The sequence below is a fragment of the Dama dama genome, chromosome 5, assembly GCF_033118175.1.
Source record: "Dama dama isolate Ldn47 chromosome 5, ASM3311817v1, whole genome shotgun sequence".
Taxonomy (NCBI): domain Eukaryota; kingdom Metazoa; phylum Chordata; class Mammalia; order Artiodactyla; family Cervidae; genus Dama; species Dama dama.
Window position 1 is genome coordinate 3152378 of NC_083685.1, and position 27485 is coordinate 3179862.

The 27485-nt window shown below is 53.5% G+C and overlaps 1 protein-coding gene across 4 annotated transcripts; it reads left to right on the plus strand.

The window, feature by feature from the left end:
- Positions 1–27478, plus strand: PISD (phosphatidylserine decarboxylase). Of its 4 annotated transcripts, XM_061141496.1 has the most exons (9): positions 26–84; positions 6792–6871; positions 10079–10254; positions 23469–23634; positions 24878–25114; positions 25250–25388; positions 25555–25701; positions 25862–26022; positions 26414–27478. In XM_061141496.1, exons 3-9 carry the CDS (start codon positions 10079–10081, stop codon positions 26636–26638), a joined length of 1251 nt encoding a protein of 416 aa, XP_060997479.1. In that variant the 5' UTR covers positions 26–84; positions 6792–6871; the 3' UTR covers positions 26639–27478. The 4 variants fall into 4 exon arrangements, with proteins under 4 accessions (XP_060997480.1, XP_060997479.1, XP_060997482.1 ...); XM_061141497.1 differs by lacking the exon at positions 23469–23634 and having other exon boundaries at positions 1–84; XM_061141499.1 differs by lacking the exons at positions 26–84; positions 6792–6871; positions 10079–10254 and adding exons at positions 18681–18792; positions 21777–21995.
- Positions 27479–27485: the final 7 nt, after the last annotated feature.

The following is a 27485-nucleotide window of genomic DNA, read 5'->3' on the forward strand; positions in this document are numbered from 1 at the left end:
CCGCCGAGAAGGAGGAGACAAGATGGCGGTGTCCATGGGGCAGGGATGCCTGAGGTGGCTGCCCGGGGTTGCGTGGCGGAGCAGGTACAACTGTTTGGGGAGCCTCCTCGGGGGAGGGGGGCGGCGCGAGCCAAACCGGGGTCTAGAGAGAGGAGTCGTTTCTCTGTCGCGGGCTCGCCCTGAGGAGTGCTCGAGTGCAGACGGAGCCACTCACCTTCACCTCGAGCTCGGGCGCAGGTGCGACTGCCTCCGCCTAGGACGGTCCGAGTCTGGCCTAAACCTCTCTCTTTGTCCTTTCCACTCCACAAGGGACCAAAAACATAAACAAAAAGCACCCCCTAAACCAGGTGAAATGGGCTGCGTGTCCACCACTAGAGCCGAGGCAGGGCTGGGCGCTTCTTTCTCAGGGAGTCGTGTTGCTGGGAGGGGCGGCGAGATGTGGGAAGAGCACTGGCGTGGGAGTTGGGCGGCTTTCACTACGGATTCTTGGTCTCTGAAATGAGAGGGTTGGATTCCGTAATCTCAAAATAATCCATGATGGAAATAGGGTCTCGGTTTCCCTGGTGACTGTCAACTCTTAGATTGTTAGAGAGGTCATAAAATCAGCCCTTTCTTTTTGGGGAAGTCGAGGCCCTGATAGAGGGAGGGACTTGCTCAGTTCCGCCCAGCCAGGTAGCAGCAGAGCTGAGACTCCTTCCCAGGTACCTCTGTGTCTCACGCAGGGACCTTTCCTTCAGGCTGCCCACCGTGAGGACATTCATTATTCGAAATAGCTTATGTAAGAACTAGCATGGGAGCATTTGGACTCTCGGAAAATGGATTAAAATCTTGGTAGCTTAACTCAGAATCTGTCGCTCGATGTCATTTCGAAGAGCTAAGATGTGGGAGACCCACAACTTTTGTGTTTCGGACTGGCTTCATTTTGTCACTGTGGACCAGAGCTTGCGCTGTAATTTTGGGAAGTAGAGACACTGGTTTCGGGCTGAGAGGGAACAGAAAATGTCATTGCCCTGGCCAGGAAAGCTTCACTCTCCTATTATTAACTACTCAGAAATGGTGTAACTTTCTCAAGAGAGGGCTCCACAGTGTGGTGGTAGTTGTTAGGATTTGAACAAGAGGGTCTCTTTGGTTTTAATGTTGTTACCAGTTGTGCTGTTTATGAGTCAGTTGTGAAATCATCTAACATGTGTCATAAATTGGAAAGACTAAAAAAATAACCGTTTTTTTTTTTTTAACAATGGTGAGGAAGATGACTTCACCCACTATCATTTAAAAAGGGAAAAAAGAAAAACAAAATAAAAAGGGAAAAAAGTCAAAACTTTAATACCAGTGTAGGTAGATACAACTAGATTTAGGTCCACTGGGTAGGAAGGGTGAGGATTTGGGTACAGTAATTCAGTTTTCAAAGCTGTTACATACCCAGATGGAAACTATATTGAGATGCAAAAAACCCCCAAAAGATAACATTTCCATGATTTTTAAGTAAAGCAGTGTCTGTCTGTGAGACATATATTTGAAAGCCTCATACTGCAGAGTTTTCCACTAACTGAGTGATATGTGACAGGTGAGAGAATAGAAAAAGTAATTATAAGTGATAATTTAGGGCCATGTTTCCTAAATTTGATAAAAGAATGGAGTGGGTGTTTATTAGTAAAAGAGATTCCCAGGTATATCCCCACAATGCTGCCAAATTCAGGCTCAGTAGGTGTAGGTTGGGGCCCTGGCAACAGTATTTTTTATGGATGCTCTGGACGATTCTTTGGCTCAGGCACATATGACCACAGTACCTAGAGGGGTGGGTGGTTGTGCAGGACTTTCCTTCAGGAGTATTTATGGCATTCCTGCCACTGTCAACTATAGTATCAGGGGTGACGGGGGAAGGCAGGAGAAAAGAGAGGAATTAAAAGATACAGGCCTTGCATTGAAAGAACTTTACAGTTTAGTAGAAGAGAAGAGGGAACACAAATAATATGAGATAGGACATGGAATAAGGCCTTGAGAAACCTGCCAGTTCACTTTCAGGAGAACTTTTCACAACTCTGAAAAGCAGGAGGGACCAGAGGTGATGTTACAAATATTTTAAAACTGGGCTTTCCTGGTGCCTCAGTGGTAAAGAATCTGCCTGCCAATGCAGGAGACACAGGTTAGATCCCTGTTCTGGGAAGATCCCACATGCTATGGAGCAATTAAGCTCACGTGCCATAACTGTTGAGCTTGTGCTCTAGAGCCCGGGGAGCCAAAACTCTGCAACAAGAGAAGCCACTGCAATTAGAAGCTCAAGTACCACAACTAGAGAGTAGCTCCCACTCCCCACAGCTTGAGAAAGCTGCTTCTTCACAGCAAAGACCCAGCACAGTCAAAAATAATAATAAATAAATAAATCATAAAAATATTTAAAAACTATGACAGTGTGGACACAGACCAGTTAGGGTGAACAGTGGTCACAGTTGATGTGGCCATCCCAGTGTGTGCCAGCTGAATATCACTTGCATTACTTTTTATAAGAGTAATATGGAGCTAGGTGCCAGGGCCTGGGACTAAGGTTTTATCTGATTGTCTCATTTACTCCTAATGGGGTAGGTTCAGTTTTTAGAGGTGGAGAAGCTGAGGCTTAGAATTAGTTAACAAGTGGAGGAATGAAGATCTGAGCCCCAAAGTCAGACTTGAGTGCTTAGTCATGGGCTTTAATTGCCTGCTTACAGGAGGTGCACGTGGGTTCACCATACAGAAGGTACATGTGATTGAACGTAGTCGTTCATTTCTTTGAAGCTTAATCTCACTGTTGAGATTGAGGCCCAGGGGGAAGACAGACAAACCCCTGTATTTGTCGACAAGTACAGACAGAAACAAATAAGTGAATATATATAAAATCAGTTCATTTCAGGTATTGAGAAGTTGTTACAAAGAAAAATAAAGGAATTTAATTAAGGAGTTAGCACTCCAGAGAGAGAACTCTTGGGCTTGTGGTCAGGAGGAAGCATTTGAGCAGAGAATTGAGTGAGGAGGGACTAAACCAGCTGGAGGGGTGTGCCCAGCAGAGCAGACAGCATATGCAGAGGGGTGGGTGTGCAAGGGGTGGGGGTGGATGCATGAGGAGAGGGTAAGTAGCAGGAGGTCTGGGGTTCAGAGGACCACTTACGTAGGGTCTGTTTTGAAAAGGTCAGTCTGGATGTTCTGTGATGCATGGGACATGGAGGCCACACAGGGAGAACAGGCCAGTGCAGCTGTCCAGCAGCAGCTCCAGTGGCTCAGGCCAGGGAAGAGAGGTAGGCAGATAAGGGTGTATTTAAAGTGGGGGCTTCATGCCTTGTCAGTGGATTGAGTGTGGACTGTGAGAAAGAAAGGACTTGCAAAGGAGTCCTAGGGTTTCAACCTGTGCACTGGGGGAATTGTGGTGCCTTTTTTCTGGGATGCTGTATTAATTATAGCAGTGTTGCTATGGTAACAGGTAAATTCTAGCATCTTGGTGACTTAACACAGTGCAAGTTTTGTCTCTATCATGTAAGTTCAGGTTGCTTCTAATTGGGAGGGCAGCGTGATTTGAGGGCCCGTCTCTCACCACCTGTAACACATGGCTGCCCAAGATCTGTGTGTTTGTCTCCATGTAACAGGCCGGAAGGGGACCTGGGAAGTCTGAATGGTTCTTACAGTGGTTAGAACTCACTTCTAGGAAATCTGATCTATTGAGTAGAGGAAGTGGATTTAATAACCATCTGACTAGTCTCTGCCACAGATGGACAGCTCTGGGGGATGGAGCCGTTCAAGGGGAGTGAGGGAGGGTTGGGAATTCTGTTTTGGACAAACTCAGTTTGAGGTGATTCAAAGTGAGGATTTTGGGTAGCCAGGTTGAAATACGGTCTGGAGGTCTCTGTGGTAGCAGTGAGGGGAGTCCTCCGCATCTGGCTGTTTAAAACCAGACTGGGTGAACATCTCTAGGGCTACAGCATAGACAAAGCAAGTGTCTGAGCCTTGGGCATGGCAGCTGTTTGAAGTTAGGGAGACCGGACAGACAGGAGGAAAATCAGGGTTCCAAAGGCTATGTGTGTTTCAAGAAGGGCAAGGAGTGAATGAAGGTGTTGAAAGAGACAAACTCCCAGTTAAAAAACACGAAAGTCCCAGGCATATACTGTACAGTGTGGGGACTATAGTTACTAGTACTGTCTTGTGTATTTGAAAGTTGCTAAGAGAGTATCTCTCATCACAAGAAAAATTTGCAAATATGTATGGTGAGGGATGTTTAACTAGATTTATTGCGGGGATTCTTCCACAATATATACAAATAGGCAATAATATCCTACACCTGAAACTAATATAATGTTATACCTCAATTGGAGGAAAAATGTGACAAATGCTGCTGAGAGGTCAAATAACATGAGGTCCAAGAAATGCGAATAGGGGTTGGCAGCGTGGAAGAGGTGACCTTGGCAGGAGATGATGTGGTGGGAACAAAAGCCTGGCTGAGTGGAATTAAGAGAGACGGGGAGGCGAGGAAGTGATGGCAGTGAACATTGCTCTTTCTGCACACCCGCAGTGGGGTGGGCAGTGTTCCTATAAGATCAGGAAAAGTGTGGCATTGATATGAGACTAAGAATGATCCAGAAATGAAAGACAAGCTGATGCAATGAGCTATTTGCCAGGCACTTGTTTCAGGAGCTAGGGCTGCAGCAGTGGATGGCAAGACCTTGACTTTGTTCTTGGGAAGATCTGGAGGCAAACCAGCTACCTGGGTGCTGTGCATTGGGTTACGGTGGATAAACCGTGATCTCCCACTTGTACCTCCCCTAACCACGCCCCACCCCGGGCGGGGGAAAACATTATGCAAGTCTGCAAGCATTCTTTCAGTTAGGGGGCTCAGCAGCAGTTCTGGAATGCACAATGCAGCAGTGTGCACCACACGACAATGCAGCCTTCAGTCAGAATGTACACTTCTTGTTCTAATTCCACTTGGAAAGCAGAGTTTTAGGCGCTTGCTTTTGCAGTGGGAGTGTCCAGTCTAAGAGATGAGCATTGTTCACTCTGAAAGAACATTCACCTACTGCAACATACCCTCCTTTGTGTTAGTAGCTGTCTGTCCATCTGGCCTCTGAGGGGGTGGTGATGGTCAAGGTCCCAGATTTGTTCTGCATACAGATCTTGCTTGCCTGTAGGAGAATCAGATTCACCCTGTTAGCCCCATGCTTTGAGAATGTTATTAAGTCAAGGAATTTTCACAGGAGTAAATGAAGGTGTTTAAATCTGATCATGTTTGCTGCTGCTGCTAAGTCACTTCAGTCGCGCCCGACTCTGTGTGATCCCATAGACGGCAGCCCACCAGGCTCCCCCGTCCCTGGGATTCTCCAGGCAAAAACACTGGAGTGGGTTGCCATTTCCTTCTCCAATGTGTGAAAGTGAAAAGTGAAAGTGAAGTCGCTCAGTTGTGTCCGACTCTTAGCGACCCCATGGACGGCAGCCTACCAGGCTCCTCCATCCATGGGATTTTCCAGGCAAGAGTACTGGAGTGGGGTGCCATTGCCTTCTCCACTGATAATATTTACAGGATATTTATGTAAGACATAACTACTAAGAATCCATGAATGGAAATATTACTGTATGAAAGTCATAAATGCCGTTCTATTTTCCACAAAAATAGCAGTTTAGACATTTATAATAGAGTAAATTTCTACTTTTATGAAAGACTCCGAAGGGAAAAAAGAAACCCTTACTAACAAGACATAGTTTCTTTACTTTAGATTTCAGGTCAATATTTGGGGGAACTGAAGTGCTATCTGAATTGAAGTTGGGGTGTTTGCTGATTAAGGAAAGAGCCAGTTGTTTACTAAAAATTCATCAATGCTTTCCTTGCTTGCACAGTCACTTACTGCACTGGGGATGTGTCCTATTTCCCTGGGTAAAGAGGAAATGAAGAGAGACAAATAATAAAATACTATTTCCTTACAGCTTGAAGCCATGAAAATGGTCATTTTTTTTTCTCAGAATGCTTGAAAACCCTTTTACCCTGTGAAAGTAGCTTTTGTGGCAAAGTAACCACAAATAATAATTTTAAAATTCCAAACAAGTTGAGCCTTCCAGACTCAAAGTAGATTAGAGTAGCTCAGCCTGATTTGTTTGCGTCATTCTTTCCCCAGGGTAAACATTTAAAGTTTGAAAATTCAGGGTGTTCTCTGGTGGTCCCGTGGTTAGAACTCTGTGCTTCCACTGCTGGGGGCACAAGTTCAATCCTGCAGGTTTTGTGGCACAGCCCAAAAAGAAAAAAAATTTAAATTTCAGCCACTTTATTAGGCTCTTTAATTAATAGGAGTTTAGAGGCTACAAGGCTGTGTAGAGCTGTTCTTTTGTGGTGAAGAAACATGCTTTTTGTGTAAGTACAGCTTTACTGCTTATTATGGTCTTAAGAAAAGAGTAATTCTTTTGTGAAAAAGTTTTAGATTTCAGAAAAGTTATGAAAATAGTACAGAGAATTTCCAAATGCCCGGTACTCTGATTCCCCATATGTTAGCTATATCTGCTTTATCATTTTCCCTTCTCTTCCTTTTTTTCTTTTTGTGAGTGTGTATGTGTATATATTTTCTGCTGAAACACTTGGTGCCCCTTTACCTTTAAATATTTGAGCCCTTTTCCTATAAGGACATTTTCTTACAAAAGGACAGTACTGTTCAGTGGTCAAAATTGGGAGATTAAATGAATGCAATAGTATTATTGACTCTATAGATTGTATTCAAATTTTCGCAGTTGATCCTCTAATTTTTTTTAATTAAAAAAATGTTTAACGGTTCCTTTTTGCTTGATTATAGGCGTCCTCACTGTGAAGATGTTGCCTTGAGCCACTTCCTTCAGTCCTTGAGGAAGCCGCCTCTCAGAAGCTTTTCCACAAGTAAGTAGCAATTTTCTACTTACAAAAGATTGGACTTCCCAGGTGACACAGTGGTAAAAAATCTGCCTACCAATGCAGGAGGCTCAAGAGATGTGAGTTAGATCCCTGGGTGGGGAAAATCCTCTGGAGAAGGAAATGGCAACTCACTCCAGTATTCTTGCCTGAAAAATTCCATGGACAGAGGCTCCTGGCAGGCTACAGTCTGTGGGGTTGCCAAGAGTCCGACTCGACTGAGCGACTAAGCACAAGCAGCGATTAGAGACAGTGCTGGCCTCTCTGCTTCAGTTTGCTCATCGGTAAATCCACACAAACGCAGCACCTATTGCATAGGGCTGTCGTTAGAATCAGATGGAATTGTGCCTGTGAAGTGCTTAGAGTACCTGGCACATAGGTACCACTGAAGCTTTAGCTGCTGTTATCTGATTATTTTTACTGGGTGCATATGTGGTGTTGAATCGCTTGACTGTACCATTTGGTATTGGACATTTAAGCTTCTCCTAGTCTTTTGAGCTACGGTGTTGGAGAAGACTCTTGAGAGTCCCTTGGACTGCAAGGAGATCCAACCAGTCCATCCTAAAGGAAATCAACCCTGAAAATTCATTGGAAGGACTGATGTTGAAGCTGACATTCCAATACTTTGGCCACCTGATGTGACAAGCTGACTCATTTGAAAAGACCCTGATGCTGGGAAAGATTGAAGGCAGGAGGAAAAGGGGACGACAGAGGATGAGATGGTTGGATGGCATCACTGACTCAATGGACATGAGTTTGAGTGAGCTCCAGGAGTTGGTGATGGACAGGGAAGCCTGGTGTGCTGTAGTCATGGGGTCGCAAAGAGTCGGACACGACTGAGCAACTGAACTGAACTCTTCTTCTATTACAGACAGTTCTGTAATAACATATTTTTATGCATCCTCAGGATAAATTTGGTGACTTAGAATTGCTGACTTAAAAGGTTTGTGTATTTTATAACTTGGTATTTAGACCAAATTGCTCTTCAGAGAGGGTTGTCCTGAGCAGAAAAGGCTCATGAGTACATCAGTTCCCCACAGCTACATCAGCACTAGGTTATGAACTTTTTGGATCTTTTAAGCAGCTGTTTGAATCTGTACAAAAATGTGTGTTGTTTTTATTATCTAGATACCCTTTTTATTCTGTTGTACCAAAAGCTATTTTTGACTGCCCAGTAATCATACCTTGGGAATAAAATGAGATGGTTAGAATAAAAACAAAAGGCTTATTAAGGTAGTTAAATAGGGGCATATCTGAGTGTTACTTAATTAGGACTTGCGTGTGGGAACATGTTAAGACTCACTTTGAAGGATGGAGGGGACCCTCAGAAATGAAGTCAGGATGTCACAGATCTGCAGAAAAACTGTGCTTTTATAAAGTGACAAACACAGCGGGGAGGCAGTCAGGAGTGGAGGGCACCCTCTGCTTGCGGCTTCCTGTTAGAGGAGGAAAGAAAGCCTTTGGAGGGCAAGAGAAAGAGACCTGTAATTGAAGCAAGGACTGGTGTAGTCAAAGCACTGAGGAGGGTGTGACCCGTCAGCCTGGGATGCTGGCTTAGTGCCATGAGATTGTGTACAGCAGGTCTGTCCTCACCAGATAATCCAGAAGAAAAAAAATGTTTCTTGCTTTCTGACAGGTTTTTCTGGTCAGAGGTAGACTGTTTAGCTGTTAAGTAATAAGGGTTCTTTAGGAATAATCCGAAGATGGAAGAGATTAATGACATCCATACTTGCTCATTAAAAAAAGAAGCAGCAGGGAATTCCCTGGTGGTCCAGTGGTTAGGACTTGAAGCTCTCACTGCTAAGGGCCCAGGTTCAGTCCCTTGTCTAGGAACTAAAATCCCACGAACCTCTCGGCATGGCCAGAGAAAAAGAAAAACAAAAACTCCAAAGCCCTCTTCTCACTGTGCCACAGTCTTCTTCACTTGCTGCCTTCACCGTGCTGCTCTTGTCTTCAGATGGCCTTCTCCCCATATGCATATCTGTCTCTAGATTTTCTCTTCTTATGGACGAGTCATATTATTAGAGCCCACTGTGGGGACCTTATTTTAACTTGATTCCCTGTGTAGAGACCTTCTATCCAAGAAAGGTGACAGTCCGAGGTGCTGGGATCAGGACCTCAGCGTATGAATTGTGTGTGTGTGTGCGAGCTCAGTCACTGAGTTGTGTTTGATTCTTCAAGGCCCCATGGACTATAGCCCACAGGCTCCTCTGTCCGTGGGATTTCCCAGGCAAGAAGATTGGAGTGGGTTGCCACTTCCTTCTTCAGGGGATCTTCCCCAGCCAGGGATTGAACTCAAGTCTCTTGTGGCTCCTACATTGGCAGGTGGATTCTTTACCATGGAGCCACCTGGTTTGGGGGACATAATTCAACCCATAATGGATGTTGAGCATCTTTGCATGTACTGACTGGCCATTCCTCTATCTTCTTTGGAGAAACGTCTGTTCATATCCTTAGTATGTTTCTATTTATTTATTTATTGTTTTACTTACCTTTGGCTGTGCCGGGTCTCTGTTGCGTACGGGCTCCTCACTGTGCTGGTGTCTCCTGTTGCGGAGCACGGGCTCTCGGCTGGCAGGTAGTTTGGCTTCCCAGGCGCTAGAGCACAGGCTCGACAGTTGTGACGCACGTGCTTAGTTGCTCCCTGGCATGTGGGGTCTTCCCAGAGCAGGGATAGAACCTGTGTCTCCTGCATTGGCAAGCAGATTCTTCACCACTGAGCCACAAAGGAAGCCCTTGGTGTGTTTTTTAATTGGACTATTTGTCTTTTACTATTGAATTGTAAGAGCTTATGCAATTTTGCCTTTGAAAGAATACTACTGTCCAGTCAGAACTGGGTCTGGGTCAGAAAAGTGAGATCAGAGAGCCTGTCCCTGTCTGGCCCTGTGGGTAGCCAGCAGGGCACCCTGGGATATTTTCTTGACCTCTTTGCATTTGATGTTTTCATCTTAAGCCCTGTAGCTATGGCGGCAGTTGAGGTACATTGTTTCATGGGGAAGATGTGTGAGTTCCTGACTAGGTAGCCTCTGGAGGCAGCAGCGTCTGCAGTGACTCAGGGCTGCTCCTGCTTGTCAGATCTCTGCGGTCTGGTCAGCTTTGCTGAGGGCTGGTCCCAGCCTTCCTGTCGGTGCTGTGTTTGCATGACTCAACCCTGCCCCTTCTCCTGGCTCAACATTCTCCTGTTCTTTGTTGCAGATGCCAGGAAAGTCCACACTGCCCCTGCCCGCACCTTGTCCCTGCTGCGCCCCCTGCCCATCCTGGTCGCCACAGGTGGCGGGTATGCCGGCTACCGGCAGTACGAGAAGTACCGGCAGCGAGAGCTGGAGAAGCTGGGCTTGGACGTCCCGCCCAAGCTTGCTGGCCACTGGGAGGTAGGAACCGGGGGAGCCTGCTTGCCTTCTCCTGGAGCACAGTTCCTGTCCCTGTGTAAGTTGCCCCGAAGTTAAGCCGTCTGAGGAAGCGGAATGTGCTTTCCTGGAGCTCACGTCTCCAGTGGGTTTGGGGTGATGCAGAAGTCAAACGCTGGGCGTCGTGTCAGGCTTCTGTCTGCAGACTCACCCCTGGTCTCCCCAAAGCCTCTTGAAATCTTGGGAGCTCATGCCTTCCCCTGGCGCTGGCATCCTGGCTGGTCATGCTTCCTCAGTCTGAGGGCGAGCGGAAGGGTTGGACTTGGGTGATGTGGATACGTTCTCACCAGAACCAGACTGAAACCATCCGTTTCTTTATCATTACCGCTCAAAGTGCTCTTGCCCCGGGAAGTGGGGGTGCTGTTGGGTGTCACATGGTGACAGCTACGGCTCAAGTGACGGCTAGTGACCTTAACTCAACCTGGGCTTCCCGCAGCACTGGGTCATTCCTGACTCCTAGCGGACTTTCAGCGCTGAAATTGAGTATAAAGGTGTGAGTTTAAAAATTGCTTTCTTTTCACCCTTAATTTAACAAATGAAATACCTGCACTGTCAGTAGACCCTGATAACCTGTGAAAGCAGAGACTTGATGGTATTTGGGGTGATGTGTGTGGGTTTCCCTGTTGAGCCTCCCCGTATCATTAATCCAGCTTGGCTGCCCCCGGCAGCCAGGGTCCCGGTCCTGAAGGCTGGTTCTGTCTGTGCTCCTTAGTAGCTGTGTGGATTCAGACAGATCACTTTCCAGGTTTTCTGTTTTGGGGTCACATACTCCAGACTCCTTTTGGTGAGGGGTCATTGTATAGTTTGTTAGTCACACTTTGTAAGTATGCCGAACGCTGTGTATTTCCTTTGTCGTTGGTGGTTTCCTGTGTAAACATATCCTTCCAACTAGTGAAGTACTTGTGAGACTGTGACCCATGACCCCACTGGAGTGTTAGACCCACGCTTACTTCCCTCTGACCCTGAGCATCTGTCAGGCTGACCCACTCTGTGACCTGCTCACCTGCTTTCAGGAAATCCCCACTCATTTCCAAGGAATTCCAAGAGAAATTGCGTGTGGAAGAAATCTGCTGCTTCCTCATTCACAAAAGACCAACGTCAGTAGTTTTTTTTAGCATCCATTGTTTGTATAACTGGAATTACTGCCATATGTGCGTCAGTACCTGAAAGATGATTGTTTGTAGAGAGGACAGGGTTGAATTAGCTCATAAGTTCCAGGCTGTGGACAGTGACAGGACATGGGAGCAGAGTGGCGCAGTGCAGCGAGAGGTCTGGGAGAGCTGGGCTTATTGCTGAAAGAGCTGGGCTGAAGTTAGTCCTGCTCTGTCTTCCTCTTTAAATGTGTTTATTGGCTGTGCCGGCTCTCTGTTGTGGTGAGTGGGGGTGGTGCCGGGCTGCTCGTCCCAGGGTCTCTCTCGTGGAGGAGCACCGGCTCGAGGTGTGCACGGACTTCGTTGCCCCATCGTGTGTCATCAAACCCCAGCCCCCTGCTTGGGAGCTCCGTGGAGGCTTAACCATTGGACCACAGGGGAAGTCTCTCCTCTAAGAATTTTATGGTTTTAGGTCTGATGTTTAGGTCTCTGACCCATTTGGAGTTGTTTTTTATGTCGTGTAAGGGAAGTGTCTGACTTTATTCATGGGGATGTCCGGTGTGCCCAGCAGTGTTGGTTGAAAAAGGCTGTCCTTTTCCCGGTGAGTGGTGTCGGCCCCCTTCTGTCTCATTCTCTCTTAAATGACAGAGGTGATGTTAATGCTCCGACAGAATGTTGGAAAGCAGGGAGGACAGTCATGATCCCCCTCCTTCTCACCAGATGATTTGTTGCATAATCGTGGGCTTTATTTTTCATGTATTCACTTTCGGTCTGTCTCTGTTTTTAAATGGATATACAGTTGACCCTTGAACAATGTAGAGATTAGAGGCACCAGCCTCCGTCCGTGCAGCAGTCAGAAATGTGCGTGTAACTTTTCAGGCCACCCTTGGGGTGCGTGGCTCCGTCTCCTCATTTGCATGGCTCTGTAGTGCATGTTTATTGAGAACACTGCTTATAAGTGGACCCGTGCAGCTCGTACCTGTGCCGTCCAGGGGCGGCTGCTCCTGTTTTGTATCTTTAGGTTGGTAATTGCAGTCTCAGATCATGAATTTTAAATCCTCATAATTAGATTCAAACACATCTTAATTAATCAAAATAGGAACCGTTACAATCAACACAATTTTGCCAATGAGAAATAAGTTGATTTATTCCTGTGGTGTAAAAATCTGTGCTTCAGGATTTGATAAATTCTTCGAAAGCATTCTCTGCCTCCTGCTGGTCATGGAAGCGTTTTCCTTGCAAAAAGTTGTTGAGATGATCAAAGAAGTGGTAGTTGGCGAGAGGTCAGTAATTGTTCGAGGTCACTGAATATTGCAGATGAGGCAAAACTTTAGCCAGATTCATTCGACTTTTGAAATGCTGGTTGTGTGATGTGTGGTTGGGCGTTGTCATGGAGAAGAATCGGGCCCTTTCTGTTGACCAGTGCCAGCTGCAGGTGTTGCAGTTTTTGGTGCATCTCATCGATTTGCTGGGCATATTTCTCAGATGTAATGGTTTCACTGAGATTCAGAAAGCTGTAGTCGACCAGATGGGCAGCAGACCACCAAATAGTGACCATGACTCTTTTTGGTGCAAGGTTGGCTTTGGAAGGTGCTCTGGAGCTTCCTGGTCCAACCACTGAGCTGGTTATCACCCGTTGTTGTATAAAATCCACTTTTCGTTGCATGTCACAATCCTATTGAGAAATGGTTTGCTGTTGTTGTTTAGAATAAGAGAAGATGACACTTCAAAATGCTTTTTTTAATTTTCAGTCAGCTCACGAGGCACCTACTTATCCAGCTTTTTCACCTTTCTGGTTTGCTTCAAATGCTGAACAACTGTAGAATGGTCAACATTGAGTTCTTCAGCAACTTCTCGTGTAGTTATGAGGCGATCAGCTTCGATGATCCTCTCCTTTGGTCACTGTCAACTTCCCGTGTCTGGCCATTACAGTCCTAATCTTCAAGGCTGTCGTCTCCTTTGCAAAACTTTGAATCACCACTGCACTGTATGTTTATTAGCAGTTTCTGGGCCAAATGCGTTGTTTTGTTGCGGGCGTTCTCCACCACTTTAAGACCCATTTGAACTCAAATAAGAAAATCGCTCGAATTTGCGGTTTGTCTAACATCATTTCCATAGTCCAAAATAAATATAAATTAAATTGCAAGTAATAAGTTATTAGCATAAAAAACATAAAGCGAGAAATGCACATTAAGATGTTGTATAACACAACGTCATTTAAGAATGTATTCCAGTATCAAACAGCAAATTTCTACAGTGCAAAAACTGAAATTACATTTTCACCGACCTAGTATGATGATTTTGCAGACTCCATGTAAGTACGAACTTTAAGTGACTCTGCTTCTGTGATGGATTCTGGTGCACTGGTGGTTTTTACCGGTGATTAATGTTGTTGAGCAAGTCTTTGCACACAGGCCTTTCCTCAGGCTGAATGCTGGGTGTAGAGTTGCTGTCTGAAAGGGTCTGGGCACCTGCGCAGTTTGTGCTGTGTGTTTGGCATCTAAACCTATTGTAGCCGTCTGTAGTAGGCATTGTTCATTAGGCATAGGAGCATTGTACATGAACCACAATGGGTGTTAGTGAAACCGTTGTCACAGACAAACATTATTCCTCTCGTATTTACTCCATACAACAAATCTTTGAGCTCCTTTATGTGCCGGGCCTTGTTGAGCTGCAGGAGATTCACTAGTGAACAGAACCGGAGTTCCCATCCTCAGAGAGCTGCCCTTATTAGGGGCTCAGACAGACGAGAAACAGGGACACGTGGGCATGTCGAGGGGTTGAAATGCCGCGGAGGAAGCACAGACAGGTACAGGGCCCAGTGTCTCGGACTGGGCAGGACCAGGGAAGGAAGGAAGGCGGCCGGCTCAGTGCCGTGTGGGCTCCCGGGGCATCCGAGGGGCGGGGAGAGCTGTCCGGGCAGATTGGACAGAGAGCGCTTGTCGCTGCTGATGGAGAACAAAGGGCCCCTGTGGCTGGAGGCCCGAGGGCAGAGAGGTGGGAGGGCGGGAGGCCCCGTGGCGCCAGCTCTGCCTGCCTTTGGAGTGCGCACTGAGTGATGTGGCTTCTGATCCGATCGTCCTGGCTGCCGTGGCGACAGGCTGGGGGACCTGTTGGGACGCCCTGACAGGATCCCAGCAGGAGCGGCGGGGCCGGGGCCAGAGTGGGAGCCATGGGGGAGAGGACGGGCGCTTGGTGCTGTTTCCTTTATTGGAGTGTGATTAATGTAGAATGTAAGTTACAGGCGTACAGTCCAGTGATTCACGAGTTTTAAAGGTCATGCTCCATTTACAGTTATTATAAACTGCTGACTGTATTTCCATGTCATACAATATATCCTTGTAGCTTATTTTGTACATAATAGTTTGTACCTGCGACCCCCATCCCAGTGTCCCTCCCTTCACCACTGGTGACCACTCGTGCTTGGTATGTGTCTGCTGTGTTTCTGTTCCATGCACTAGTTCACGGTATTTTGTGGCTTGCACATTGGATTCCGGGTATGTTTTGAGGGGAGAGTGCACAGGATGCACTGATAGATTGGAAGTGGGAGTGGGAAAGGAAAACGCCTCCTGAGTTCTGACTTGGGCAGGTGGAGGGGTGGAGGAAATGAAGAGCCTCCAGAGTCACGCGGTATTACAGCCTGCAGTCGTCTGTGCTCTGAATGTGAGTCCCCATCAACATTTCTCATGTGTTTATTCTCTGCCTGTATTGGCTCAGTGTACTTGGCAGTTTAACATTTAAGTCTGATTGGCACGGACTAAGGAGCCCACCCTCCTGCAGCCCCGGTCAGATCAGGACACCTGCCCTCAGAGCCAGAGCTGGGTGAGACGAGGACTCTTCCCCAAGTGTCTTTTCAGGAACTCATGATGTCCTTCCTGGGAAAGCTTTTGGTTCAGGGTCAAAGAGCCTGATCACTTTGGGCTGCTCGGGCCTGGTGTTTGGCCTCCGGGGGGAAGGCAGTCGCCCCTGGGCCTCTGCGGAGAGGTGGCTTTGAGGGGACAGCTCTGCCTGGGGCTGGAAGGCCCCCCCTCCCCCACCGTGCCCAGAGTGTCGCACAGTCTGTGTCTGTGTGGTGGCTGTGATTTCAGATATGCTCTGCTTGTGTCTCTGTAAGTGCTTCTTACCGAGAGGCTGAAGGTGTGCCAGCAGGTGACATGGGTGGCAGGTGTGTGGTGTGAGCAGGGTGGCATCTGGTGGCAGAACCCGCCCCCCCCCAGTTCTGGCACTTCTGAGGTGTCCCTTTCTGACCGGGCCTGAGGACAGGTGTGGGCATGTGGGCGGGGTGGAAGGGTGGCCTTTGGGGCAGAAGCTGGCACGTGTCCTCCTCCTGCACCGAGGAGCTGACTCCATGGAGATGGGGCCAGAGGTGCAGGGTGGTGGTTGGAGACTGCCTCTCCCACCAGGCGAGGAGCTGCTGTGTGGACAGAGAGGGGTTCTCAGGAGAGGCACCGTATGCCAGCCTGGTCTGGGGCTTTTCTCCCCAGTAGTAGAATTTAGAGTTTTTCTGTGGCTTAAACAGAGTCTTCAGTTTTTCTATTGTGAGCATTTGAATAAGGCAGAAAAGCTGAGAGAAGAGTTACCCACACACACCACTAGATTGGTGGGTGTTACTGTTCACTGGACCTGCTTCGTCTGCGTGTGTTTGTGGACTCCCCTCAGCCACTGCAAGAACACTGCAGACGCCGTGAGCTGCATCCCCGTTGCCTCAGTTCACATCCGAGCACGGACTGCGGCCTGCTGTCGGCTCAGCCTGGCTGTGCGGCGTTAGGGAGCAGTCCCTGTGTTAACGCCGCTTCCTTGTTTCCGGCTCCGATTAGTATTTTTAAAAGGAAGGTGCAGCATTCCAGCTATGAAAGGAAAGAAAGCCAGATCAGCCAGTCGGATCAGCCTGTCGGGTCTCCCACGTGGCCTGCCCCCACCCACCCGCCTGCACTTGGCATCTCCTTCCCTCCATGACCCTGGACAGTGCGGAGCACGTTTTACATGTTTGTTAACTTCCGGTAATTGTTAAAGCTTTATTGTTCCTCTCTGTGAACAGGCTGCTTTTAGATGACAATGACACAGGTATAAATACCTGGTCCCCTGCTGGCTGGGGGTGGGTATTCAGTAAGTGCTATTCTGATTCTTACCTCATAGGTGTTGAGAAGACAATTCTGGATGTTAAGATGGGCAGACAGTCAGATTGCTGGGAAGCAGACCCTTGGCCTGCCCAGCTCTGTCCTCAGAGTCTGGACCTGCCAGGAGCTGTGGCAGCGCCTCCAGCCTTTCCTCTCCCCTGGCCTGGGGGGCACCTGTGCCTGGAGCCCTGAGGGGGCAGGGAATGGATGAGGCTGGGCTCCGGGTCGGAGGGAGCTTTCTGCTGGGCGTCCGTATCCTCTGCGCCCTGTTTGCTCTCTGGGCAGCAGAAGTCATCGGGCTGGTGGGACTGCTAGGGAACACTGGAGAAGCCCACGGGAGAATCTGGCAGAGCTGTGAGCAGCCTTTGGATCAAGAAGCCACCTTCGGGCCCTCCGTGCTTGTCCCGGCTTCGCCCAGGCTCCTGCCAGGCTGATGGCCTGCCTCTGGCTCCTTGTGCCAGCCTCGGGACGCCGGCCCTCACTGTTCTTTCTCAGGGGCCTCCACTAGCCCCGGGCAGTGAGAATTAACCGAGGACAGGGCGTTCACGGTGTGGGGAGGGGCCGGGGGCTGGCCTTGGTGCGCCGGCCGAGTGCCCGGGGGCCTGCAGAACCGTGCGGTGGCGCTAGGTGGCACTCCCGCCCAGGGGAGTCCAAGCAAGGTGGAAATAAAAGACCTAGTGTGACTGGCCAGAAGGGACCTCATTTGGGGAAAGTGCACCTGCCAAGGGGTTTTGTTAGTCCCAGAAATCATGTTGAGTTTTGTCTGGAATATGGTCTAGAAGGCATTTCCCTCCTGAGGTACAGGTGGTGGAGGGCAGGTTAGAAGGCAGGGAGGGCCAGTCTCAGGGCAGACCCGTGGGCTGGTTTATGAGTTTTGTAAGCACCGATCAGCCCGAGAGTCTTGAATGATTACAGACGAGCTCAGGTCCACGTGGAGCAGCCCAGTTGGTCCTTTCACGGTGGAGAGCAACAGTGCTCCAGGGGCCGCTTGGAGGATGAAAAGCTGGGCTCTTGGGCCACATTTGTCACCCACCTCGGGTCTGACTTGGGCTCCGTCTGGTCTGGGTGCACTGCAGGCTTTTGGGAAGCCGGGATGGTCTCCCCAGGTTTCTGGATCCTGTAATTTACTTGTTAGGATTGTGTATCAGCATCTTCTGATACTGATTAACTCTTTTTCATCCCATCGTGATGTGGTGTTTGGTTGGAGCTCTAAGCTCAGAAGGGGTTTGGAGACACACTGAGAATGCTGTAGGCCAGGCTGGGAGACCGAGGTGGGGAGGCATTGGCCGGCCCCATGCACGCCCCGTGCCTCCCAGTTCTTGCTGGCGCCTTGTTGGTGTTGGGTGTCATGCAGTCCCTGAGGGAGGAGCCTGCCGTCTTCTCCCTCCTCCCCGCTGAGATGCCCCCTGTCTGTGGTTTGTTACGGAGCCCTGGGTTTGGTGGATGCAGATGCAGGCGATGTGTGGGCTGTGCGTACCGCTGCATCTTCTTCCAGGAGGCCTTGGCTCCCCTGCCCATCTCCTTACAAGCCCTAAGCCTTCCTGAAGAGGAAGAGGCTCTTCTAAATGTTGCTCTGGAAAGTGGATTCCCCGTGGTCAGAAGACGCAGGGGTGGTGCCGGTGCCCCCCTGAAAGCCGGTTCATTCCATCCCCTGTTGACCAAGCGCTTCCGGTGGGCATGGGGGGGTGGGGTGCTGAAGCCTGCAGCCTGGGGCCCCACCATCCAGTGGGGCAGGAAGATAGGAGGAGAATCACCCCACGGGTCTTGATCCCTGCGAGGAAGCCTGCGTGCAGGGCTGGGGCGGACCTTGCCCACTGGGCCTCCTTTGCTATCGGAGTGTATCTGCCTGGAGAAAAGGGGTGGGGGCGGGAGGCGGCCTTTGTCTTCAGGGTTGGGTGTGAGAAGGAGCTAGGGCTTCGCTGCCTTCGGTCAGCTCTGAGGGCTGGCTAGAAAAGGCGGCCGGGGTGAGGTCCGCACCGCGTGGGGGCCCCGGCGGCGGGGAGGGGCGAGTGTGGGGCCGCGGCTCCCCCAGCCCGGAGGAGGCGCCCTGCGGGGCCCTGGGGCCGCCGGTCCCCTCTTCCTGCCGCTCCTCCGCCCCGCCCCGCCCCTTAAAGGGACCCCGGCCGGGGGCGGGCGCGGCTGAGCCTGGTGTCCGGCCTCTGCCCCCGCCCCGGCGGCGTGAGTGGCTGCAGCCGGGCCCCCGCCCGCCCGCCCCCTTCTTCCGTGGAGCGGCGCCTCCCCGGGAGTTCAGTCGGGCGGGCGGCGTGGACGCGAGTGGAGCCGACCACCTGCGGGTGAGTGAGCGGCGCGCGGAGGCCCCCGGCTCCTGGGGTGTGGGTCGCCCCTCACCGCCGGGGATCTGAGGAGCAGCCCGCTCCCTTCCCCGGTCCTGACCGAGCTGTGGCTTCCCTGGCCCCACACGGTGGGTCACGGGGCCGGCAGATGAGCTCACTTCCTCCGCGTCTGTAGCATCTCTTCGCCCCTCAGCCCGGAAAAGGGAAACCCGGGCCGCTCAGTGCCCTCCGTGCGCCGTTTCCTCAGCGCTGCCGGGGCGGGAGGGAAGCGGAACCTCGGGCCGGAGGGGATGAAACCCGCCCTTCCCAAAGCCCCACTCCCCGCTGGTGCCAAGGATTGCCCTGGAGAAGGTTCCTTTCCTTGGGGGGATCTAAGAAAGACTCCTGCCTCCTCCCCTGCACCTCCCTTGAAAGAGGCGCATTTGGCCCTTTCTTTTTGCTTCCTCCTCTTTCACCCGAGGCTTCCCCAAGATGGCTTACCCATTTCACAGGGAGAGTCCATTTTCTCGGTTCCCTACTTCTGACATTTTGTCACCTCTAGCCCTGGCACTCGCGGAGGAATGGTTGGTGGTCCCACCTACCCCACAGACCAGGCACATGCACCGCAAGTCAGACCAGGGACGTGTGGTTTGGGGGGCACTGGGGGTTACCTGCCGAGGCTTCAGGCCGGGTGTCTGGCACCCAGTGAGCTTTCCACACGGAACACCCTCGGCCCGGGGCTGACTTAGACAGGATGTGAGGGGTGGGCGGGGATGTTGCAGCACTGCTAGGGTGTGAACCCCAGAAGAGCGCGTCCTGACAAACGTGAGCCCCTCCAGCTTGGTCTTCTTGAGCCCTCTCTGCCTGCTCACATCATTGCTGCCCTGGGGTTGGGGCTCCTCTGTCAGAACTGCCTCCTCCGCCCTGTTCCTTCTGTCCTCCCTGAGAGCAAATTTCTATCCTCCCAGAGCATGGGTGTGAAAGGGACGGGAGGCATCAGGAGCCAGGTCTGCGGGATGAGGCTGCGCTAAGCTTTTGGGGGAGTGGAGGCGTGGGGTTTCTGAGCCTCCAGACAGGTGACCAGGAGGAACAGTCCTTCCCCTTTCAGATGAGGAGGCTGAGACCCAGACAGCACCTGCGACTTGCCTTTCCTGGCTCGCAGGGTGAGGCTGGCGGGGGCATCCAGGATCACAGTCACGAGCTGGTCCTCGTCCCCCACCAGAGCCACTGTGTGTTCTCATGTTCCACGTGGCTGGCTCTTAGGCTGCGTAATGACTTTGAAGTCCTACTGGTCCCAGCCCCATCTCATCCCACAGAGTGTCTTTGGGACTCGAGGGAGAGAGGGAAGGTGTCTGTACTTCAGGGTGCCCTCCTTGCAGAGTCCTCATTCAGGCCTGAGTGCCCCAAGTTGCACTCAGGGAGCCAGAGAGGGAGAAAGCTCTGGCTTGGCCTCCAAAGGCCACTGCAGGCACAGAGGGCAAGTGCAGCTCTGAAATGGGGATGCCCTCAGTTAGTGAGAAGGGGTGACCTCTAGGGACCCCCTTCCCGCCATTGTGCAGCTCTGAGCTGGTTGCTGCTTGAGCGTGCTGGCCCATTTCCTTGGGGACAGCTGAACTCATGTCTGCTTGCTGGGGCCTTTGGGGCGCCCGGATGGTGAGTTAGAAGAAGTCTGAGCCTGGTCTCGGTGTACCGTGTTAGAGGCAGCAGCAGAAGAGCGACCAAGGCAGGACTGAGGCATGAAGGCTTCGGGCTCTTCTGGGCAGTTCTCGAGTGGCTCCAGGATAGCAGCTCCTTGGGCTGGTCCCCCCAGAACCCCCTTTACCACCCTGGGGGGTTGTCTGGCACCCCCAGGCACCCCTGGACTGCCCTGGGAGAGGATGCAATGCAAAGGCACACACAGGGATCTGCTTTGAGGGCCTGACATTTTGGAGTGAGCTGGGTTTGTTTGTGGGCTCCTGAATGTGCCTGACAACATGTAGAATAGGTCATGGTCCCGCCAGTAGGACAGTGAGGAAAACTGCCCCAAGGAGGTCTGGCTCCTATCCAGGCCCACAAGACTTCACCAGGCCCCACCATGAATCCAGTTTTCTAGAGGGGGGTGGGGTACAGGTGGTGAACTTTGTCCTGAAGCCTAGCTCCATGCTCAACCCCAATTGCCCATCTCCCCACTCGGCCTGTCTCCCTTGGGAGCCGGCAGGCAAGTTTGGGGCCTCCTAGATGGGCGGTAGGAAGGGAGTCAGCACGACCTCAGCTCGGGCCTGGCCCTGAGGCAGAGGAAGCCTGGGTGGGCGCCCTCCGGCCACTCAGGAGGGTGGCCTGGGGAGATGGGTGTCCTGGCTTGAGATGGGGCGGAAATCCAGTTGAACATCCAAGCCTTAGTCGGCCTGGTCCAGCCCCATGGCCAGGTACACCCAGGGAGCCGGTAGGAGCAGGGCTTTCACCTCCTTGACCGAGGTGGGTTTACCCAGGGTGGCAGACGTCCAGCTGGTGTGAGCTGGGGCTTCTTGCTCTGCGCCGGGCCGGCCGGAGCATCCCTAGGCCCCTGCGAGTCTTCCTTTAAAGATGCCCCCAGGCTCGCGGGGTCGGCGGTGTGCTGGGTCAGACGGGACTCTGGACTCCGCCTGGCAGAATGTTGCTCCCCCTGCCCGCTATCTGCGGAGGCGGGGCGGCGGGTTTCCCCGAGGGCGCCTGACTGCCCCTCTTCTGAAGAGGAACGAGTGGAGGCGGCGAGGAGAGCCAGAGCAGGCTAGACGCCAGGGCCCACCGCCGCGCCCTCATCCCTCAGATGTCCCTTTGTCACCTGAAAGGAAAAATGGGTCAGGTCCTGGCGAGGGAGGGGGCGGCAGGGCCGACGCTGGGTGCCTGCCCGGAGCGCGGGGCTCAGATTCCCGCTTGGGCTCCTGGGCCCGCCGCGGCGCCGAGTCCCCTCCCTGCCGGGAGTGGGCAGGTGGCCAGGAACACAGTGGGCCGAGCAGGTCCGTGACCCGCGCCTGTCTCTGCAACAGCCCCGACTTCTCACCTGCGCCCCCGAGCCTTCGGACCGGACCGAGCCGGGGAGCGGTCCCCCCAGCCGCCACCTCTGGGGCCGAGGAGTGGTGACCGTGCGGACCCGGGGGGAAGGGAGGAAGGAGAGACAAAGGCGCGCGCCGGCCCCGCCTCCTTGCGCCGCCCACCATGTGTCAGTCAGAGTCGCGGCGAGGACCCGAGCTCCGCACGGCGAAATGGTGAGATGCCCACGGCTGCGTCCTAACCCCGCCGCACCCCGCCTCGACCTCCGGAAGGTCAGAGTTCACGTCCAGCGGCTCCGCGGTGGTGGCGGCGGCGGCAGGGGGCTAGGGGACCAGCTCCCGCGACTAGAGGGGCCCACTCCGGGGGGCCTGAGTCGGAGAGCCCGCTTCAGGTATTGGTGGGGGCCAGCGGGCTGTTGGTCCAGTGTCCACGCTGCACCCCCGCCCCGCTTGGGCGCAGCTTCTCTGGGATTGGTCCCTGCTCTTCTGCAAAGAGCTGGGTGGGCGGGAGAAACCTGGGGTAGAGGAGTGATGTGTCCTGCTTGGCTTGGCCCCTATCCATTTCGTGGACCTTTTTAAAGGGATGGGAGAGAATGGTCGCAGAGGATCTGGTGAGCAGTGCAGAGGCAGCACCTTCAGGGCCCCCCACTGAGCTGCAGGGCCCGGCCTTTGGGTCAGTTCTCCATTTTCTCTGCTTTTAGTACCAGCAGTGTGCCTTTGTTCCTTGGTTTGTTGAGCAAGTGGGTGCAGAGGACTGAGCTGCTCTGAGAGCACAGGCACAGATGGAGCTTCCTCCTCCCGTTGAATGTAGTGTTTTTTATGAAACCGAGGCACCAGGATGTTCTCCAAGTGGGTGGTAGTGCGGTCTCCTGATGCCCACACTGGGGCCTTGAGAGCCTCTAGGTCCTGGCCTGTGGCACGGCGACCTGGGCCTCAGTGTCAAGACTCAGAAAAAACTTACCCCGGTCTCTGGCTCCCTTGAAGCTGAGCCTTTGCCAACTGTACTGAATTGGAGCTGGTGGGGTCAGGGGAAGGTGCACCTACCTTTACTGGAAGGAGGGGCCTGGGTCAGGTGTGTGTGGCCCCAGCAGGCCTGAGGGTTGGCAGGGAGCTTACCGCCACCACCCTCTGGATTGTTGTGGAGACCCTGAGCTGACGTAGAAAGACAGCAGGGTGGATGGAGCAGTAGCGGTGAGGGGTTTGTGTGTGCACCTGCGTGTGTGTTTGTGATCTTATGAGGCCCGATCGCTTATCAGATGGGGAAGTAAGAGGCCTGGTCCATGGAGAGATTTACCCGGATCCTGTGCTGCCCGAGGCTTGGGGGCTCAGCCTAGCTCTCCTTGAAGCCCGTGTGAAAGAGCTGGCCTTAGGCAGGTGGGGACCGCCCAGTGGGCTCTGTCTACACTGCCTTCCTGGTGCGCCTAGCCCCAAGGTCCGAGAGGGGGTCCCTGGCAGGTTCAGAAGCTATTCTGAGAGGTCTCAACTGACACGCAGGTAGAGACTGGGAGGTGAGCACCGACAGAGGCAGCCTAGCCCCCGACTCAGAATGTGGTTGGTATGAGGGGGTCCGGCCAGCGTCACCCGAATCCATGGAGAGGCAGTTGAGCTTGTCGAGGGTGGGGTGGACGGGAAGGGTGGGGCCCCTGGTCCTCTGCTGACCTCGGCCGTGCATGGACATGTGCCCTGCAGGTTGCACTTCCCTCAGCTGGCCCTGAGGCGGAGGCTGGGACAGCTGAGCTGCATGTCCAAACCTGCCCTGAAACTGCGCTCCTGGCCCCTGACGGTCCTCTACTACCTCCTGCCCCTCGGCGCCCTCAGGCCCCTCAGCCGGGTGGGATGGAGGCCTGTGAGCAGGGTAAGTGTGCGGGGGCTGCCGGCCCTGCCTCCCCGCAGCAGGCCTGAGGGGGTGCCCAGTTATCTGGGCAGAGGTGGTGCTGTGGGGCCTGAGCCCTTCAACAGATGCTGTTGGAAGGCGAGTTGGTGGAGGGGGTGGGCTGGTCGGTGGCCATGTGGGCTGTGGACAGGTGACTGTAAAGGCCCATCATCCATGGCCTGCTCTCTCTGCCATGTAAGTGCTCTGTTTCTGGAAAGAACCCACATTGGGCAATCAGAAAATGGTGTCTGTTTCATCTTCTGTGTTCAGGCAGAAAAGAGCTTAGAGGTGATTTTGAGAAGAATCAAGTTTCTGGATGCCAGAGGATAGTTCACACAGGCTAGAGCCTGTGTGGCCTCTGTGGGTAGGGATGCCCTTGAGGACCCAGGAGCCCCCAGGAGGCTAGGTGAGGGCCCCGGCAGCCCAGTGGGTGTTGCCTGGCTTGGAAGCTGAAGGTACCTGTGGGGCCCTGGGCATTAGGCCTAGGGTCGAAGGGCCACCCTGGGCCACCCCTACACACGGGTATCCGCTGGGAGTGCTGAGAGCCGCTCACTCAGTGCCGCTTTAGAGGTGTTTAAAGTTGGGAGTGGAATTGCTTTTGCACCCTGGGGACTTGGTGTCTTGGCAGTGTTCAGCAAGCCGCAGCCACTGATTAAAGCAGGTCCCACGATGGCAGTGGCACCTGAGGTTTAAGAGCTCGGGCTGGAGGGTCTGACGGAGGTGCAGAGTCCCCTCTCTAGGAGGAGCTGCGGGTGGGGACGGCTGTGTGGACTGGGAGGCCCTTGGAGTCTCGGTGTCAGTGCCCAGCACCTCTGCCCAACAGGCCCTGTGCTCAGGGCAGGCTGAGCGCGTGCACTTGGGTGTGGACTTGCCTGAGCACCGAGAGCCGACTCCTTCTGTGCTGGTCTGGGACGCCAGCAGCACTGCCCACCACAGCCTCTGTGTGACCACATCCGATCCTTGTATGCCCTTCCCCATCCAAGAAACAAGGTAGGAACTCTGCAGGAAATGGCCAATACCTGAGCTATGCAAGTCACTGTGTGGAGGCCCAGCCAGTACTGTGTGTAAAAGACTTGGAAGCTCAGTCTGGTTCCTGGTGAGAAACCACCATGTCACAGAGCCCTCGAGGGTCCCTGCTGCTCAGGCCTCAGGAGGTGGTCCCTGTGGGGGGGTTCGGGGGCTGAGTGCACGGCGTGGCACACTCACCGCCCCTTGGGACCTGCAGGTGGCCTTGTACAAGTCGGTGCCAACACGCTTGCTGTCGCGGGCCTGGGGCCGCCTCAACCAAGTGGAGCTGCCGCAGTGGCTGCGCAGGCCGGTCTACAGCCTGTACATCTGGACCTTCGGGGTGAACATGAAGGAGGCCGCGGTGGAGGACCTGCACCACTACCGCAACCTCAGCGAGTTCTTCCGGCGCAAGCTGAAGCCGCAGGCCCGGCCCGTGTGCGGCCTGCACAGCGTGGTAAGGCCCGACCCGCCTCCATGCCTTTGGGCACAGTGGGCCTGGTGGGCACTCCTTCCAGCCTGGACCCCCAGGGGGGCCGTGGTCCTGTCCTCCACACCCTCCCCTACAGCGAGCCTCTCCTGACCCTTCCAGATCAGCCCCTCAGACGGGAAGATCCTCAACTTCGGACAGGTGAAGAACTGTGAGGTGGAGCAGGTGAAGGGGGTCACCTACTCGCTGGAGTCGTTCCTGGGCCCCCGCACGCCCGCAGAAGACCTGCCCTTCCCCCCAGGTGGGTCCTGGCCTGAGGTGCTGGGCGCCAGCAGCTGGAGGGGCGGGGAGGGAGGGAGGGAGGCCCGTGGACAGGAGACCCTCTGCCCGCAGCTCGGGCCTCCCTGCAGCCGGCGTCCAGGCAGCACATGCAGGGCTCTGAGCAGCGGGCCCGCATCTGCCCACAGCCGCGCCCCACAGCTCCTTCAGGAGCCAGCTGGTCACGCGCGAAGGGAACGAGCTCTACCACTGCGTCATCTACCTGGCCCCCGGGGACTACCACTGCTTCCACTCCCCCACGGACTGGACCGTCTCCCACAGGCGCCACTTCCCAGGTAGGCCAGGCTGGCTGCCCCGGGGGCCTCGGCTGCTTCTGTCAGAGGCCGTGGGCTCCAGAGTTGCGGGCAAGGCTGGGGGTGCCCCAGGTTGGGGTCCAGCCTGCTCTGAATCTGGAATGGCAGGCTGGGCGGGGACTACCCGTGTCTGTCCCCACAGGCTCCCTGATGTCTGTGAACCCTGGCATGGCCCGCTGGATCAAAGAGCTCTTCTGCCACAACGAGCGCGTGGTCCTGACCGGGGACTGGAAGCACGGCTTCTTCTCGCTGACGGCCGTGGGGGCCACCAACGTGGGCTCCATCCGCATCTACTTTGACCGGGTGAGTGGGTCCCACTGGAGTCCGAGGGCTGGGCCACTCTGGGCTCTCCACACCGTCTCCTGTGCGGCCAGAGCTGCTGGGGCTGCGATTTCTAGGAAGGCGGGTCCCCCACCCCGGTCTGGAGGTGGCTGCAGCGGGAGGGAACTCGCCTCCCTGCTTGGCACTTTGCTTTTGCTGGAAGCCCAGGGGAGCCTGGGTGGGACTGCTGCTGGAGGCAAGTGTGTGAGGGCACAGGTCTGGCTCCTCCATTCCCTCCGGCCCCGGTTCACAGCAGGTCAGGGGCTCAGCTCAGACCTGGCCCGTGGCCCGAGCTGCTGTCCCCACTTCCCTTCCCGAGCAGGGTGGGGGACGGGTGTGCCCACGGCCCACACGCTCTGTCCCCGCCTCCCAGGACCTGCACACAAACAGCCCCCGGTACAGCAAGGGCTCCTACAACGACTTCAGCTTCGTGACGCACGCCAACAAGGAGGGCATCCCCATGCGCAAGGGCGAGCACCTGGGCGAGTTTAACCTGGGCTCCACCATTGTGCTCATCTTCGAGGCCCCCAAGGACTTCAACTTCAAGCTGCAAGCAGGACAGAAAATCCGATTCGGGGAGGCTCTGGGCTCCCTCTGAGCCTCCTGCATGGCCATGGCTGCTGAGGGTCTTTTCAAGGGGAACCTCTGAGGCTGTCTAGGGAGGGCACTGTCACGCCTAACCAGGCAGGACCTGGGTGACTTCCGTCTCTGCTTCCGGGGTGCAGATGAGGTCGTCAGAACCCGTCGTGGCCTAGACCGCCCTCCCACCCAGAGAAAGTGTGGGCCAGGATGACGGATTTTCCCTCTTGGAGACTTTTTAACATCTCGTATAAACTGAATCTTTTACCTCCCGGCCGAGCATTCGGTTGGTCCCGATTTCCGTTCTGAGATAAGCGGTAGTTAAGGTACCTTCTTGCTGCTCCTCCCGTCACTGCTTTCTGGCTTCCGCTTCCCCTGCACAGAGTGAGGTGCCTCCTGGCACTGACTGTGGGCCCCACAGCGGGGCTGGTAACGCAGCTGCTTTCTGTCCCCAAACTTGCTCCGCCTTGCTTGTTGGGAAAGGCTGTCTTCTCTCTTTGCACTTATGGCTGAACACGTCACCTGCTGAGACTCTGCCAGCAGCTTCCAAGGGTGGCCTCTGGTGGCTCGGTGCTTTGCAGGCCCTGGCGAGTGACCTTTTGGAGCTGGTAGGACCCATTGTTGAACCCCCTGCAGTGGTGGCCCAGCTGGGACCAGGGGCGATCTTGTGTCCCCTCCCTACATCCAGGCCTATGTAAAATATGGAGAAGTTGCTGCTATTGATCAGGGGCTTACACTGGAAACAAAGGAGCCTTGCTGTTGTCTTTGGTGTGTGATGGAGGGGGGTGTCAGTGCCTAGAAAACCCGTCCCCAAGTAACAGATACTAACAGGTACGAAGTCCTTAGGGAGCCAGTGATGGGGGGCG